Source organism: Macrobrachium rosenbergii, chromosome 30 (genome assembly GCF_040412425.1).
Source record: "Macrobrachium rosenbergii isolate ZJJX-2024 chromosome 30, ASM4041242v1, whole genome shotgun sequence".
NCBI lineage: Eukaryota > Metazoa > Arthropoda > Malacostraca > Decapoda > Palaemonidae > Macrobrachium > Macrobrachium rosenbergii.
In genome coordinates, this window is record NC_089770.1 from 13,368,378 (window position 1) to 13,384,804 (window position 16,427).

The 16,427-nt window shown below is 38.1% G+C and overlaps 2 protein-coding genes across 6 annotated transcripts in view; one reads left to right on the forward strand and one right to left on the reverse strand.

Annotated features, from left to right (window-relative positions):
* Window positions 1-5,417, forward strand: LOC136855045 (uncharacterized). Its single transcript, XM_067131811.1, has one exon. It carries the CDS (start codon window positions 198-200, stop codon window positions 5,289-5,291), a length of 5,094 nt encoding a protein of 1,697 aa, XP_066987912.1. The 5' UTR covers window positions 1-197; the 3' UTR covers window positions 5,292-5,417.
* A 1,431-nt stretch (window positions 5,418-6,848) lies between these two features.
* Bap170 (Brahma associated protein 170kD) overlaps window positions 6,849-16,427 on the reverse strand; it is an 86,505-nt gene continuing 76,926 nt past the window's right edge. For all 5 annotated transcript variants that reach the window (XM_067131809.1, XM_067131808.1, XM_067131807.1 and 2 more), the window contains 4 exons: window positions 14,478-16,346; window positions 11,248-11,412; window positions 10,892-10,980; window positions 6,849-8,672 (listed from right to left, as the gene is read on the reverse strand). In XM_067131809.1, coding sequence (XP_066987910.1) covers window positions 8,555-8,672; window positions 10,892-10,980; window positions 11,248-11,412; window positions 14,478-16,346 — 2,241 coding nt within the window. In that variant the 3' untranslated portion in view covers window positions 6,849-8,554. The remainder of the gene's footprint in view (window positions 8,673-10,891; window positions 10,981-11,247; window positions 11,413-14,477; window positions 16,347-16,427) is intronic.

The window sequence follows — 16,427 nt, forward strand, 5'->3', positions numbered from 1 at the left end:
GCAGAGAGTGGAGTTTTTCGGCCTTGCGGGAGTGCTGTCTCCACATGAGAGTTAGTCTTGCGAAAGAGCAGTTCGCGTAGGAATGTTTTCTCGCTTTTATAACGAAGAATCGAGGCAACGGTTATCGTTATATCCCGAAGGCTTTGTGGTTCCCGTTTTCTGCGTTGGAATGCCCTGAAACGTTTCAAATTTCGGAAATGTTTAACTTTGCCGCCCTGGGAGAACGTTTATTTTCAACGAAAAACAGCCGTCGAGAAGGAGGTCTTCACAACAAAGATGACAAGGGCGGAAGAAAAGCAGACTGTTTACAAACTAAACTCTTTGAAACCAAACATAGAAACGAAACGAGTATCTCATGTCATGACGCCAGCGGACGGAAGTACGAAGGCAATCAAGATTCCCAGACGTCAAAGGGTGATATATCTGGCGCCAATGACCCTTTTAATAATACCCTGCTCTCTGGTGCTAGTTCGCTGCGTGACTCCTCTCGAACCGCGTCCTCCTCTGTCCACGGTTCTGTACCCCATGAAAATACTTCTGTGGTCCATTCTGCAGTTCAACAAAGTGGTCCTCAGGTGGAACCTATATCGATTTCTTCAGCAGTTGGACCACGAGACCAAAGACCCCAATTCCTGGATGTGAAACCTATCACTGAAATGCCTGGAAATCGCGTTTTATCTAGCGAAAACTCCCCTTCGGAGGAGTTCTACGACGCTCAGGATGAACTACCCAGGCAAGAACCCTTGGCGGTAGTTGGCCCTGATGTAGAAAGGGAAGGAGTAGTTGACAAAGACCTGAAATCTCGTAATGACGCCGAAAAGGATGTTAGGCCTATAACTGAAAGCCTCTCAGAATTAGACGATGATGAAATGGAAGAGTTTCAGGATGCAGTGGACAGTGAGACACATTTAGCACCAAAAATACCCGTCGAAAGAGGTCAACGTATCAGTGACAGATCAGAAAATGACGTAGGGTATAACGAAGAATATTACAAATCTGCTGAACAAACCCTAAATCGGTATAACCAGAATTTAAATAGTTTCTCTTTAGATAACAATGAAGTAACTGAAAATACAAGGGATCCAGAGATCGGTATCCTCATGATGAAAGAGACGAATAGAAATTTGTTAGAAACGAATGACTGTGACCTTTTAGTGTCAAATATAGGCCATGTAGGAGAAGAAATTAAAAGTGACAAATCAAAACTACGAACAGGTACCTTGATAGAAAGTAATGAAAGTGATAACCCAGTAGAAAGTGTATCTTCTTTTCAAGATATCAATGGAAATGATGGTAAGCTTGAAGTCAAATTAAATGTAGATGACGTTATGGAAAGAAATGAACGTGATAAATCACCTGGAAATACATATACCTTAATAAATAGTAATGAAAGTGACAAGAAAGAGGTAAACTTATGTACGAATTTATGTAAAAATGACGGTGGTAAAGTAGAAATAAGTACAGATGCTATGATAGAGAGTGATAAAGGTTGTACGATAGAAGTAAATACAGATAGTGAGGCAGAAAGAGAAAGACGTCCACTTAATATGTCATTAAAAAATGCGAGTGAGAGTAACGTAGTAAAAACAAAACACGAAACAGGGACTGATGGTGATTATAACAATTTTTCCAATGGCGAATTTCACAGTGGATTGGATATAGGAAAGGAAACTAGCTTTTCAGTTAACACACGCTCTTCTGAAATGGTCCCTGTTTCCACAAAAGACTTTACTGAAAACATCAGTCCATCAGAAATGTCCCACAATTCCACGAAATCGCCCCATTTTGACAGTCTTAATATTGCAAAGAAACCACCCATAGCCCCTACACAAGCAAAAAACAATGCAGCCCTTCAGAAGCCCTCACGTATCCTAGCAGAATTCAGACCGCTGCAGAAGACCTTAGAAAGCAGCAGGTTAAGGGAAGAAACACGTCAGATTGTTATGATGTTGGAAAACGACAAAGCTTGCAAGGTGCCCCGACCAAACTTGGGCCTTCAAGACAGATTGAAAAATCTCATGAAGAATTCTGTAGCGAAAAAGCCGAGAAGTTGTGTCAAGGGACCTCGGTTTTGTGGTACCTATGTCAAGAGCATTGCCAGTTTTGCCAATGAAAAGCTGGTGGCAAGACGCGATTCCTTTCAGGAATTCATCCAACAATGTAAGGGCACCCAAGGTGATAAGTCGGTACAGAATCTACCTTCACTTTCAGGAAACAATCCCATTTTAACGTCATCTACTGTCTTACAAAAGAGAAGTATAGATCCTATAATCAAAAGTGCCAAGAATATCATAAATGAGGACATTGGTATAATAATGACAAGCCATACAGAAAAGGTAAATAATGTTAATCAGACTACTGTTGAAAATGAAATGACCAAAATGGAAAATAATAATGAAACCAAATCTTGCCAAGAGGAACCTTCGCTGTCAGATAAAGGTGCAAATTGTGATGGAGTCGATTATTCTTCATTTCACCAAACTAATGAAAATGTCGTTTGTCATACTTCTAATGAACCTAGTGGCCATTTTTATAAGCATCAGTTTAGCTCTACTTGTTATACAGAATCTGCAAATGATATTGTAGTCCTCACAGACAAGCTAACCACAGCCAGTGAAAAGAACGAGACTCTTTCAGACACTGCTTCTGATCAGTCCACACCTTATGTTGAGGACAGTTGTGCATTTAAATTACAGAGTTCCTGTCAGCCAGAAATTTTTTATCAGACAGCTCCTGATGCACGTGATGAAAGGTCTAATGCCTCTGATGTCCAAAGCAACATTAGTGACAGTAAACTTTTTGATAATCACTTGATCATGGATCAGTCTGAAGAGAGTTACAACAGAGATGATCTAAGCCCTGATACAGAATGTGAAACTGGAGTAACCCCAGTTGTAAATGGTTCGAACACTTCTCATCAAAGTCTTCCCAATTCAGAAACTCTTCCTAAAGCCACAGTAAGTCCAGGTGAACAGAATGAAACTTTAGGTAGAAAAACGACCATAGAGGTTGAGCCTTCTGTAGAAAACAGAAAGAGAAAAGCAAACAGACACTTGTCTCAGCTGCAGCCAAGCAAAAAATCATTGACGAGCAGTGATTTGCAAAAGCACATAGCATCTTTAAACAAAGTATCCAAAGAGTTGGCTTCAAAGCAGGCAAGTAAAGACAAAGATATTGAGTTAAAATTAGTTAGCAACAAGGAAACCAGCAAAAAAAATAAATCCTCTCATATTCAGAAGGAAGTTTGTGATATCCTTGGAGTTTCAGACACCAATAAAAAGGATTTTGTGACAGATTCCTCTCTTCATTTCGACAGTGTTAAAAATGCTTTCACAGATACAGAGAAGTCCCATCTGGAAAATGAAATGGACGTGAACAAACATATTTCTGAAAGTTCACATTTTCATGAACATCAGAAAAATAACTTGAATCTCTCATTACTACAAGAAGAATGCAAAGCAAAACCTTCTAAGGAATCAGTCGCTGACCTTCCAGGAAACGGTAATGATAAATCAACCAGTACAGAAAACAAAAGCATGAGCATAAATTCCAAATTTCAGGAATATAAGAATGATTTTAAAACAACCATCATAGAAGCAGACATAACAAGACTAAAAATGGACAATTTAGTAGCAAGACATTGCGGGGCTCATTTCATATACAAGAAAACAAATGACATGAAAAGAGGCAACAACGTAAGATCAGTTTCAGAGTCAAGGGGATTATCGGAAGCCATGGAACAAAGTGAAAAGTCCAAAAATGAAGTGGACAGCTGTCATCACAGCGTTGCCAAGAAACTACCTGAAAATTATCTGACAGCAGAGGAAATTCCAGTAGAAAATAAAAATACAAATTCAGATTATTGTCATGTCAGAAGCAGATACAGTAGCGTAGATCACCGTAGGCTCTGTCAGTCAAGGAGCAGACGAAATACAATGGCTAAACGTCGCTTTTCCTGTTTCCCAGATGGAAAAAATTTTAGACAGTCAAGTCAGTCTCTGATGAACAAAAGTAGTACAAAAGTCAACTGCACCAGTTTCACTCAGACAATGTTGAAGAAGTGTTTGGAAATTGCCATTGATAAATGTGAAAGTATGGGCTGGGAGGCACCAGAAGAAATCTCAGAAGCCCCTTCAGAAATATCCAAATTCTTGTCTTTAGAAGAAATGAATAAGGAGCTAGCTCGGGCTGTCACCAAGCGTAATGCAGGGAGAGTGAGAGAATTATTGAAACTAGGAGCAGATCCAAATATTTTATGCGGACATTCACCTGCTTTGCTACGAGCAGCCAAAGACGGTATGCTCTACATAGTTCAAGCTCTTATTGCAGCTGGAGCTGAAATTGATGTGCGTTTATCGTCTGGCGATAGCGTTGTTCATGTAGCTGCTCGAGGAGGCCACAGTGAAGTGATTATAGATTTAATTCACAGTGGGGCTCATGTTGATGCAATAAATCGCAATGGAGTAACTCCTCTTCAGACAGCTCTTGCCTACGGACATTTAGAGGTTGCCCAGATGCTCCTCAGAATGCACGCAGACATACTAGCCCCAAATAAAATAGGTGAAACTGCTTTGGAAATTGCAAATAACTTGGGATACATAGGCTTAACAGGCAAACCCAGGGAATTAAGGAGAGATTCAGCTCCTGGAACCCGTGTGGAGGTCCCTCCTACAGAAGTCCCAGTGGCTGTGAAAATGATTCAAGGAATAGAGGTTGGTTGTGCAGCCACTGTAGAGGAATGTTTGAACTTGGGTGCCAGTGCAAATACAATAGTTCCCCTTGCCTTGCACTGGCCAGCCAGAGCTGGTGTTCTGCATCGTGCATCTCACCATGGAGAAGACTTAATCGTAAAGTTACTTTTGGCAGGTGGTGCCGATGTCAACATGAGAGATGTGGTTGGTAATACGCCTTTGCATGCTGCTGCTCAGGCAGGGTATAATAAAGTTGTTAAAGTCCTTTTAGCCAATGGGGCTCAACTGGATTCTATGTCCCAGTCTGGAATGACTCCACTTCACAGGGCTGCTTCTAAAGGGAAGGACCTTACATGCAATTTACTTTTAAAACGAGGTGCTGATCCCAAAACTGAAGATAATGCGGGATGCACACCAGCAGACTGGGCAAGGAAGCGGGGTTTCAAGAGCTTGGCAAAGAGGCTTTTCTATCGCCGCAGAAGCAGCACTGCCCTCACTGCAGGACCTAACCACAAACATCAGCTGCAACATCTAAGCAGATTGCACCAAGCAGCACTTAAGGCTGGGCAAAGGAGCAATTCCATGGAATGTGATGAGTAAAGACATCTTTAGTGACTTTACAATACTTGATCTGTGATTTATAGAGAAACAAGCATCAACAATAATGGTTCTTAATGAAATGAATTTGATATGAATGTCTTTCCAATAAAAGAATATTTAATCACATCGTAGGCTTTATCTGCCATTTTCTTTTATCTAGGGTGTTCAGCTAGTCCATTTCTAGATGGTGAGTTTCTTTTTCTTTTTTTAAGACAAAAATATTAGACTTCACTGGGTTGGTATTCAATTAAATATGAAGGAATGAAGGTAAAAATTGAAAGGTATCTGGGCTTGAAGTACATGAACTTGAAAAAGGCCGTATAAGTTATCATTGTTTTCCTTAGTCGTAAAATGTTCAAATAACGAAAAAATTGCAACGTACATTAATTTGCTACAGAAACTTTTCATTTCAATAACGAAACTCCTCATAACCCTTTAGTGGTCATTGATTTGCCCATTACACATACTTTCCTTCTACAGTATTACGTTTGAATGATAGACGGGAGTTTGAGGAATGACGGAACCCCAGAACCTACCATTTATGGTACTTAGTACCACGAGACAAACCATTTTTGCTTAATGTATCACATTCCAAAGTTTATCAACAGTAAATAGGTATTTCTGATTACTGAGTGCGGTTAGATATCACATTCACAACTGTGCTTTATGTGCTGAGAAAACCCTGTAACCTTTTACCCTTGAGTCTTTTATCATGATGCACACTCTTACATCTTTTTCTGTGTTCAAGTCTAGGTCTTCATCTATCACTGCTCTCTTCTATTTCCAGGCCCTTCCGATAGGTCTTTATCCTTCCTCTTCCATATCTGTGTACTCCCTTTTGTGACTAAATCTTCCACATCAGTTCTCTTGCTTTTTTCTTAACCATCTCTGTTTTGAGATGTCAATGTGCTTTCTAGCCTCTGAACACCATATTTCTCAATGTCTCCAGCTCTTCCACATTCTTAACATAATCTCACTGACCATGAATTTTATCATCAGTCATTACACCTGAAATTTTTGCTGTTATCTGTGTCGGTACGGAATTTTTGTCGAGTCTATTAGTACCAGTCTTACATACCAAACAAAGTCTTACTTACCCAACATGTCTTAACTTACCCAACATAAAATTTTTATTTACCCACATTTTAGCTATTTCCATTTAAATGAGTAAACTCAGAAATTTTTCAGTTTCTCATTTTGAGTTCAATGTAGTTTTTATACAACCAGAGGTCTTGAATAAAAAATAACTCAAGTGTTTGTGTTATGTCAATGTTTTATATTATTACTCTTAAAAGATTTTTTATTGATTTTATAAAACATGTTTAAAAAACAGGCAGACTTTTTCTCATGCTACCCATGGTTAACACTGTACTTAGTTTCTTCACCATTTGCTAATCTTTAAGAAAATTTGTATTCTAGAACAAAAACACTGATGTGGTAAGCAGTGACAAGAAAGGATGAATGTCACTTTACTACATCTAAATAAATTAAATGATATATACATTCAAGCACCCTTCAAACTTAACACTGTAGAAAAGGATAAATAACAAACTTAGGAAAAGTTTTCACTTTTATGAAAACTTACATTAACATTTACAATATTTTATTAAAAAAGAAAAAAAAATTTTTGGCGAGTTAAACGAAGACAATGCTCAGTGCATCAGGGAAAGTTAAAAAAGAATATAATGTAGAGAACTGTTGATCTGGGAATGAATACAGTGAGTGATGACCACCGTGTCATGGTCACTGTAAGTCGTTGGCATCACAGTCAGCGTCTGCGTATTCTCACCAATTGAAAGAGAACAGCAGCATAACATATTTGCGGACAAGACCAGGGGTCCATCATCACCATTATTATCTATGTAACCAACACAAAGCCTGATGGTACCTTAGGTGAGCAAGTTTCCTATGTGAGGAGCACAACTACGGAAAGAAATTAAAACCTAACCAATATATATTGTATGTGCAACTTGCTTATCCAATTCCGCTTCTCCATGACAACAAAAATTTTTTGGATGGAATAACAACGCCACCGAGAAGCCAAAATGCACCCTATACCATTACGCTTATGATACCAGACATTTTTCTCTGGCCGTGATTTGACAAGAACACCTAAACAGCAGAACAGTTACATTACGTGACTCAGGTACAAGTTTTAACAGTGCTCTGTTGAAAATTCATCTTGTGAAGAAATATTAAAAGCAAATCTTCCCAATTCGTCCAATTATGTATTTGATGCACGGAGTAGATGCTCCATATGAAGGGATGGGGGGAAATAATGTTACTTCATTGGCCAGTATCTACATGTCAAACAGGTAAAAAATAATATATACTATCTATGAACCTACAAATAATGATAGAAAATAGAAAGTTTTTTCTCTTTAATAGTTTAAGCAATAAAAAAACAAATAAAAAAAGATATATTATTTGGTATCACAACTTCAAGGTTCACAAGTCCCAAAACCAATATCTGAAGTCCAACGATAGCAGGCGGACTTCTTGTGCCGAGGGATAGTACTTTGAGTCAGATCAACATCGACAGCTGCCTCTAACCCTCCCGCCCTTCCACTTTTTTTTTTATTTTTTTTTTTTTTTTTTGCATAATATTGGAGGATACGTGTCTTTACTTGCTTTTGCAGAAGAAATACTTTCTACTACAGTCTACATGTACAGAAGTTTATAACAGACCTATTTATACTGTACAAAATTTACAAAATTGTGCTGACAGATCCACCTTTTTTATGCTAAACTGCTCATAAAAAATAAGGAACTTGCTAATTTTTTTTAATAGCAAACTGAGATTACTAATAAAAACCCACTTTAGTTTAAGCTCTGAAAACTAACAGGTGCTAATTAAAATAAAAAAAAAAATTAATATTTCACCCTCCAGTCCTTTCTCCACCTAAATGCAAATTCTAAAGTAAGAAACGAGAAACTACAAGGCAGTCTCTGACAAGCAATGATATCACCCTTTCACCTAGTCACTGGCACGACAGTAATTACCCCTAATTTTTTTTTTTTTACGTTACCATTCAGGTTATCATTGTCTATAATTCTTAATTAAAAATTGCACTCTTTATGCCCAAAACACATGAGCTTTCCTTTGAATAAAGCTTCCCCAATGTTATATTTGGTGCTAAGCAAGTTAACACACAATGTGTACTATCAACAGCACATATTGGCCCTCATTGTATATAAATTATACCTATTATAAATTACATTTTTTAAATTATAAATTAACTTTTTGTGATAAGCAGAGCACATTACATGCCCTGATGATCAGGAAGGCTTATGTCGTATAAGATCTGAGCGACAGTTCGAGAAGATTCCATTGTACTAATAGCCACATTTGATAACTCAGATTCGTAACCTCGTAACAACCTGAAAGAGAGGAGGATATAAATGCAGTGTTTACATTAATTGGTTTGAATAAAAACTTTAATTTCGATACAAGACCATTTCATCATAAGTAGCCTTATTTCATGTACAATAACCCTAATTACGCTGAAGTCCACATAAAGAGTTGATAGAAGGTTCCTGTGTGCATGTCCATGCCCTCAAAAGAGTAAGGGGAGGAGAAGAGGGAACTCAAAATGATGATTAATGGATTGGTTTAAAAAATTTTACATAACCCATTAGTCCTAATTACCCTCATTCACAATTCACAAAGGAGGATGAAGAGCTGCTGAAAGGAATAAAGGAGCCCACACCAAACTTGGGAAATCAGGTAGCTTCTGTAATTACTGATGTAAAGGAAGACAAATCCCCAGATAATTTATGAACCAAGCACCTGATGTGTAAAGGTGGGTAAAGAAACACACACCTCCCATGTGTGCAAAAGGGATGAGAAATGAAGCCATGAAAAAAGAGGAGGATCAATACCTAAAATCCCTAGACCTGTAGCACATGAACCACAGCAATGATCAAACTTGACAAAAAACACCTTCACATACTGCATGCAAGCATAAATAAATGCAAAGGTAAGCAACATGGCTAGGTCAAGACATTCTTTGTAGAGAACAGGGATCTCCTGGTAAAAATGTAAAACTGAGAAATAGGGCACTTGCAACTCTGAAGGCACTGACCTTGTGCTGGGAAAAACCACAAATGGAGGCACAGCTTGAAACCTGAAATCCTCCATCAGCCAGAAAAGACAATCTTCATGAGAAAGCAGGAAAACATCAAAACCCAACAAATGCAAAGAATGAGTCCATATGAAGAGATCAGAAGCAACAACCACCACAGCCAACTGAGGTTCCATAAACACCAAAAACTGGGAAGAAAGACTGTTGAAAGAAGTATGGCTAAGGACCTGAGGCAAATAGCAGCACAATATATCCTTACACACACATTTTTTAATAATAGCCCAAAATTAGATGTGAGGCTGAGAACAAATAAAAAAAAAAACCACAAAGGCTCATGAAGTCACTGGAACTAACTGCAGGAGTCAAAAAGGGCATTGTAAGTTTAAAGCTCTGTAACTGTCAAAAACCTGTTCCTTCTGGGGGAACACTGAAGACAGGGTGGGGTTGAGACCGGTTTACTGAGAAGCAAGAGAAGGCATATAAAATGTTACCAGAAAGAGAGGTAGTCTGTAATCAAGGCACTACGCAGCATAACAGACAACAAGCCTGTAACTCATACCAACCACAAACCCTGTTGAGAAAGTATGGAAGAGGAAGAGGACCAGCTACCACAACACAACAGTTGCTAGCAAAACCACAGACTTGAGATGCAGTAACAGTAGGAAGTAAATCCAATAAAAGAAATTACCCCAAAAACTTTCCATGCAAGAATAAACCTAAACCATGAGGGACAAAAACTGACAAACCATCCCCACTATAGCCAAAGAGTAAAATAGGTAAAAATACAATAAAAGTGTTACCCAAGCTTCAAAGAAGGAGATGAGGGCAATAAGCAGGACTCAATGACAACTAACACTGCACTGCCCAAACAGAAAAGGGTGTGAAGAACCTAGATAGTCCCCACACTTGACCATGGCAAGCAGGTATGGGGCCCAGCTAGAGCATCCTCATTCATGAGGGAACACCCCTTGAGGACGTAACCAAACAAGATGATAAAAGAATGATGTCAAGGACATGCCTGGTGGACTGAAGCATTAGTGCGACTTTGTACTATACAGTATTCTATTGCAAAAGTGACTAGATTCAAAAGCAACTTTTGCAAAGCCCTAACCAACATATGACACAAGATATTTAAGGAATCAAACAGACAAAATAAGCAACTTTACAAAAGTTTAAACCAAACCACTGAGCCAAATACCTAATTTTTCATATGGCATGCCCAACATCATTTGTTGTTGTTCATGAAATAAGAAACATTTTTTCATCTATACAGGTCAGAAATATAGACCAGAATAAAATTTCTTAGATGACTGAAATCTGGACATGTTTTTAAACAAAATTTCCATTGCAGTTTACAGACAATAACTGGAAAGATTCAGGCTAGCATTTACAGCAATAACTAATTAAAAAAAAAATTTTTCCAACAACACCAACTTTAAGGATGACCTATTAAAGTTTTGAACACTAACATTTTCATGCCATCAGATGACAAATAACAACATACAAAATACTTACTTTTTCCCTGTATTAGAGTAAATGACTAGGTTTCTCAGGATCAAAGCCGAGGTTAAACGAATACTTTTGGTTACAGGTCCCTCCTTCTCCTGCAAAATATAATGATCAAAATGACATTATGAAAAGTGAGTGAGTGTACTACAGTCAAATTTCAGTGCCACAATTCCTCGAGGCTTAGTCAGTCTCCTGAAGTGTGAAAATTTGGTTTAAGAAAGAGTGAATTTACGATTTTTGAAATGATACTCCACAAATTTCATGAAACCTAATGAGGTAACTACAACTTTGAAACTAATAAAAATTAGTCTCTAAGAGCTACAACAATCAGTGTGATGACTTAAATTAGTATTTGTACATACCACAGCATCCCTGTGATTGATAACTTCAAGAGCATGTCTCTTGATGGCATGGAAGGCGGCATTGGGCGCATACCCAGGATGGGGAGGTGGAGCCTGAGGTATAGGGATATCTGTCTTCCCTGCTGACGCTAACTGTGACCTCCTCACCGCAAGAATGTGTAGTAGCTGTTGATTTGGACAGAATGTGAGTTAGCCTTTCTGCTCTACAGAGGGAGAAAGCAAATAAGTTTGGCTCAAAAGCCCAAAAAATCAATTGATTGCTGTCATAAAGATTTAAAGGGACATTAGTAATTACAATAATACTGTAATCAAAGGGAGTGAAGAGGGTAATTTAACACTAATCAAAGCCTAATAAAACAAGGGCATTACAACACCAGACCATTTGCCTTCCCTATTTCAACAATTCCTAATCTTCAAAGATAGATTACTCAATAGTGAATAATAAATTTCCAGAGTAAACATGTCCTTAAAAGATAAGAAGTAAGACTGAAAAATAGATCTTGAAAATAAAAGCCTTTTCTTATTTTTCCATTATAGTATATAAAACTTGAAACTAGTTCATAAGAAGAAAATGCCCAAACAAGCAAATAAAACATCACTACAGCAATTCTTGAATATGCATTAACAGGTACTTATGACAATGCAATCAACTGTAAACTCTGACATAATTAATATCAACTACCTTTCTTCAAAAGTACAGTGAACTTGCAAAAAATAAGCTTCTTTCCAGACAGCTTTACAGGCAGTTTTACACAGTGGTCTTATATGAAAACGTTGCATGTGTAATGTTACGTATGCAATACAATAATTACCTACAGCAAAACTGATCCCCCAATGCACTAGATTTCTTTCCACATATCATTAATGTTAACCAACATATCAACTAAACTAAAGGTAAACTTCCTTTTTTTAGGCTTCAAAATCCTTTTTTTAGGCTTCAAAACATTAGCTTCTTTTCCAAAAACAATCACACAGCTCACCCTTATACACTGTACAGGAAAATCTACACTAACCTGATGTAAGGTCATACTTGTGTGTTGCAACCTTAGTAGCTGTCAACTAAACTGCTAATAACTTAAGGCAGCATAAGTATTTGTACTCTACTTATTTTTATTGTCAGCAAAGGTACAAGACATTTGGGATTCAAAGTTATTACTCAACTTTCACTGCAAACACTGCTCCATTTGTATGCGCATGCGTGGACATACATACAGAAATAAAAGGGGAGGCTACGTATCTGTATTTGCCTATGCAATATACAAGAAAAAAAAATTTGGCCCAGTATACGGAATAACTATTAAATGTAACTTAACAAAAGCTGATTTACAGCTGCAATAGATATGCAGCTCACTGTGACTAATAAATAATAAAGCCCAATCAGAAATTAAACATGTCATCTTGTTCATCAGTAAATTTCTAAAAATTAAAATATTTTTCATTATTTCACTATAACTGCTTTCTTTTCTGTTGACTGACCAAACTAGATATCACAAATGTGACAACTTTCTCTTATCTAAAATTTTATCTAAAGCGAATGAAGTAAAGCTTCAATTTGAAGTTTCAATCTATATATTGTTATTACCAAAAATACCAGAAATGTTACCCATATAAGGCAACATATTTTTAAGATACCAGTATGTGTTTTCATCAACAAACATGGGCATTTGTACATTGGAATTAATCTAATACAAAAATTGAGAGGTGGTGGGATGGTGACTGATTTTAAAAATGAATTCCAAGTACAAGTAAACAAGGAAATTGTGATGTCTTACAAAACTTGCATCATAATGCTTGTAAAGTTAACCTCTCATATAATACAACCAAAGGTACTAACAGTTTAAAACCTCTGAAGTAATACAACCATAAGTACTAACAAATTAGGACCTCTCACATAATACAACCAAAGGTACTAACAGTTTAAAACCTCTGAAGTAATACAACCATAAGTACTAACAAATTAGGAACAGGAACCTACAAAAATTCTAAATGTTCCAGGATAATTTAGACCATTTATTGGCTAATGCACTGGGACATTACCAGCATCCCTCTAATAAATCAACACCCCAAATTTTATCACATACCATAACCCCTTTCAAGCTCCTGAAATCTCATAATGTGGGGGCCAACACTTTTGGGGGGGGGAGAAAAAAATTCCTAATTTTTCAAACTTGACAGCTTCTACAGCTGTACTGACTGACTCTGAATTGAGCAGTTACAGAATTTCATATATTGTTTTGCATAATTCAGCATAATTCATTACAGCCTTTACATTACATTATTGTTCAGTACAGGAATGTATACTATATACTGTAAACTGATGTAGCTTTTGCTTGTGATACTACATGCCCAATTTATAAAAACATTACAATTACTCCAATTATATAAAAAAATCTACATCTAAAAAGAATATTATCAAACCAAAACAATACTGTGAAACTAACTTCAGCTACAAGCACGCACACACAAACATTCACATCAGGAATTTGTTTAGCTGTCACCAAAAGTATGACCTTGAGATAGTTTCAGTAATCTTCAATATACAAAGTAATACACTTGATTTATACTACATTTCTTGGTTTGCATTTTTTCTGAACTCCTTACAGAATATCTAATGAACTATACCTACTGCTAACAACTCTTAAAAGATTTAATTTTCAAACTCTAGAAACCTACAATTCATCAGTGCATTTTTTTTTCCCCCTTTTTTTTTTGGACATTGTCAAGGCACAAATAATGAAACCCCAATAATCACAGGTCATATCTATAACTAATATAGAGAGAGTCAACTATTAATTACCCTATAAATGCTCAGCATTCAAAATGAGCCATTCTGAAGAAAAAAGTTCCATGGTATTAACATCCAATGATGTTTCTGTATTACTAATAAAAATTACCGCCATAAAATGATGTTCATTAGTTCTTGAAGAAAATACACTCAAAAACAGATGTTACAATGAAAAATATAAGGGAAAGTCTGTACTCACTCATAGTTCTATCACAAAAATTACAAATGATTAATTTCCAGTATAAATCCTAACTTCTACTAAATTCCACTTGAAGATCTTAATTATTTACTGATGATTTCAGCCTGACAGCTGCAAATGAAGACTTATCAACTGTATATTACTACTCAGTTCACTGGAAACACAGCCATAACAAAAAACTAGAATAAGAGAGGCAAAGTAACTATGATCTAATTTAGAGAAACAAAGAATCTGTTATTTGTTTACCTGCTCATTGCAATGCCGGTCATGTAGATGTGTCATGGCACTAAATCTACGTCTTGTCATAGTGTCACAGCCCGCCCACCCACACTGTAATTCACTGACATAGGGTGGGCAATGAATTTTACAAGCGTGGTGGTATACTTGGGCTGCACTACTAAAGGCTCGATTGCAACCTCGCCATTCACACAAATATTGTAAGCCACTTGGTTTTGCCTGACGGCGGGCAACACCCGAGGATAGCACCTGTGGAGCGGGGACATGAGGTGTTTGAGGTCCTTGGCTTACTATTGTTTGTGACACTGGGACAGCTGTAGGACCAGCTGGAGCTGGGGCAACAGCAGTGGGTAAATTAGCTGATGTCTGAACACTGAAATTACTATTGCTACTACTACTGTTACTGTTTGCACTGGCATGTTGGACCGGAGGAGGAGGAGTGGATACAGCTCTATTATCAGTTATGGGTGTAGCTGTCCTTATTGTTCTCATGGCTGTGGTCACTGTGGCTACAGGTCCAGTGGTTCCAGACGATACAACCTGTACCACCTGCTGACCTGCGACCTGCCTTGGTAGCACCAACTGCTGCCCCTGGCCACTTTGATGCTGACTTCCAGCCAACACCATCTTTGGATTTGGTAAAATGATTAACGTCTTTGCAGTAGAGCCCTGCTGATGCGGCGTCAAAAGCACTGTCCCACCCACATTACTTGGAACAACCACTTGTCCACTTGCACCCTGCTGTCCACTAACCACCACAGGCTGGCCTTGACTGCCAGTTACAATCATAGTTTGACCCTGTGCACTAGAAACCATCACTTGTTGGCCTTGGCTACCTGGCACTACCACTGTTTGTCCTTGGCTGCCACCAACTACAAACTGGCTTTGAGCACTGCTACCTTGCATAAACACTTGTCCCTGGCAATGTGGCACACTCTGCATAATAACTTGTCCCTGAATATTATTCCCACCCTGAACCACCACTTGATGCTGTCCGCCACCTCCTTGAGAGAGAATGACTTGCCCTCCTATCACCTGGCCTAACTGGCCTTGGTGTAAGATAACTTTCTGGGGTTGTCCTGATTGTCCTTGTATCACTTGCTGGATCACCTGTCCAGCACCAGATCCCTGCGTAATGATTTGACCCCCTTGCTGCACTATGACTCCTGTTGGTGTACCTGCAGGCCTTTGGAGGATAACTTGCCCCTGAGGAGTTACTACAGTCTGAGTTGTCCCTACTTGTTGCTGGCTGGGCAAAACTGTCTGACTCACTACCATCTGTGGAGAAGCATTACTCACAGCAACATTTCCTGGTTGTTGCCCCTGAGTTATTACTACCTGATGTTGCTGCCCTTGAGAAATTACCTCCCCACTTTCACTGCCATTCTGACTGACATACAAGGTGATTCGACTATCTGACTCTGCAGCACCTCTAGGGTCTTCCAAAGCCATTCTTTTCACAGGCGAGTTATCAGGAGTTGCTGGTCTCTTAATTCCACCGACCTGTGGGGAATCAACTCCTGTCTGCCCGTTTGCTGTGAAAGGACCGTTAATTTTCAGCTGCTGTCCATGATTTACAAATTCCAATCCTTTGTCACTTATTCTTAACTCTCTATCAACAACACCATTCAAAATATCTCCCCCCACAGTTTTCTCTAACAAGTCTGCCAACACGTTCTTTTTAGTTTTGTTTTCACCAACACTGGTATCCTCTTCCTTAAGAGATGAATCCTCTACTTTCAGAGATAGTTCCTCCTCTTTTATAGTTGCATCCTCAGACTTTATTCCATTCTGAAGAATGCCTTCGAAACTCGTAACCTTCTTCTCATTAGCACCGGCAGTATGAAATGAGTTTGAATCATCCTCACACTTCCTAACCTGGAAAACAAAACAAGGGATTACCAACATCACCTGTTTTGTAAACAAAAACAAAAAAAAAAAATAAAACCAAAATATAAA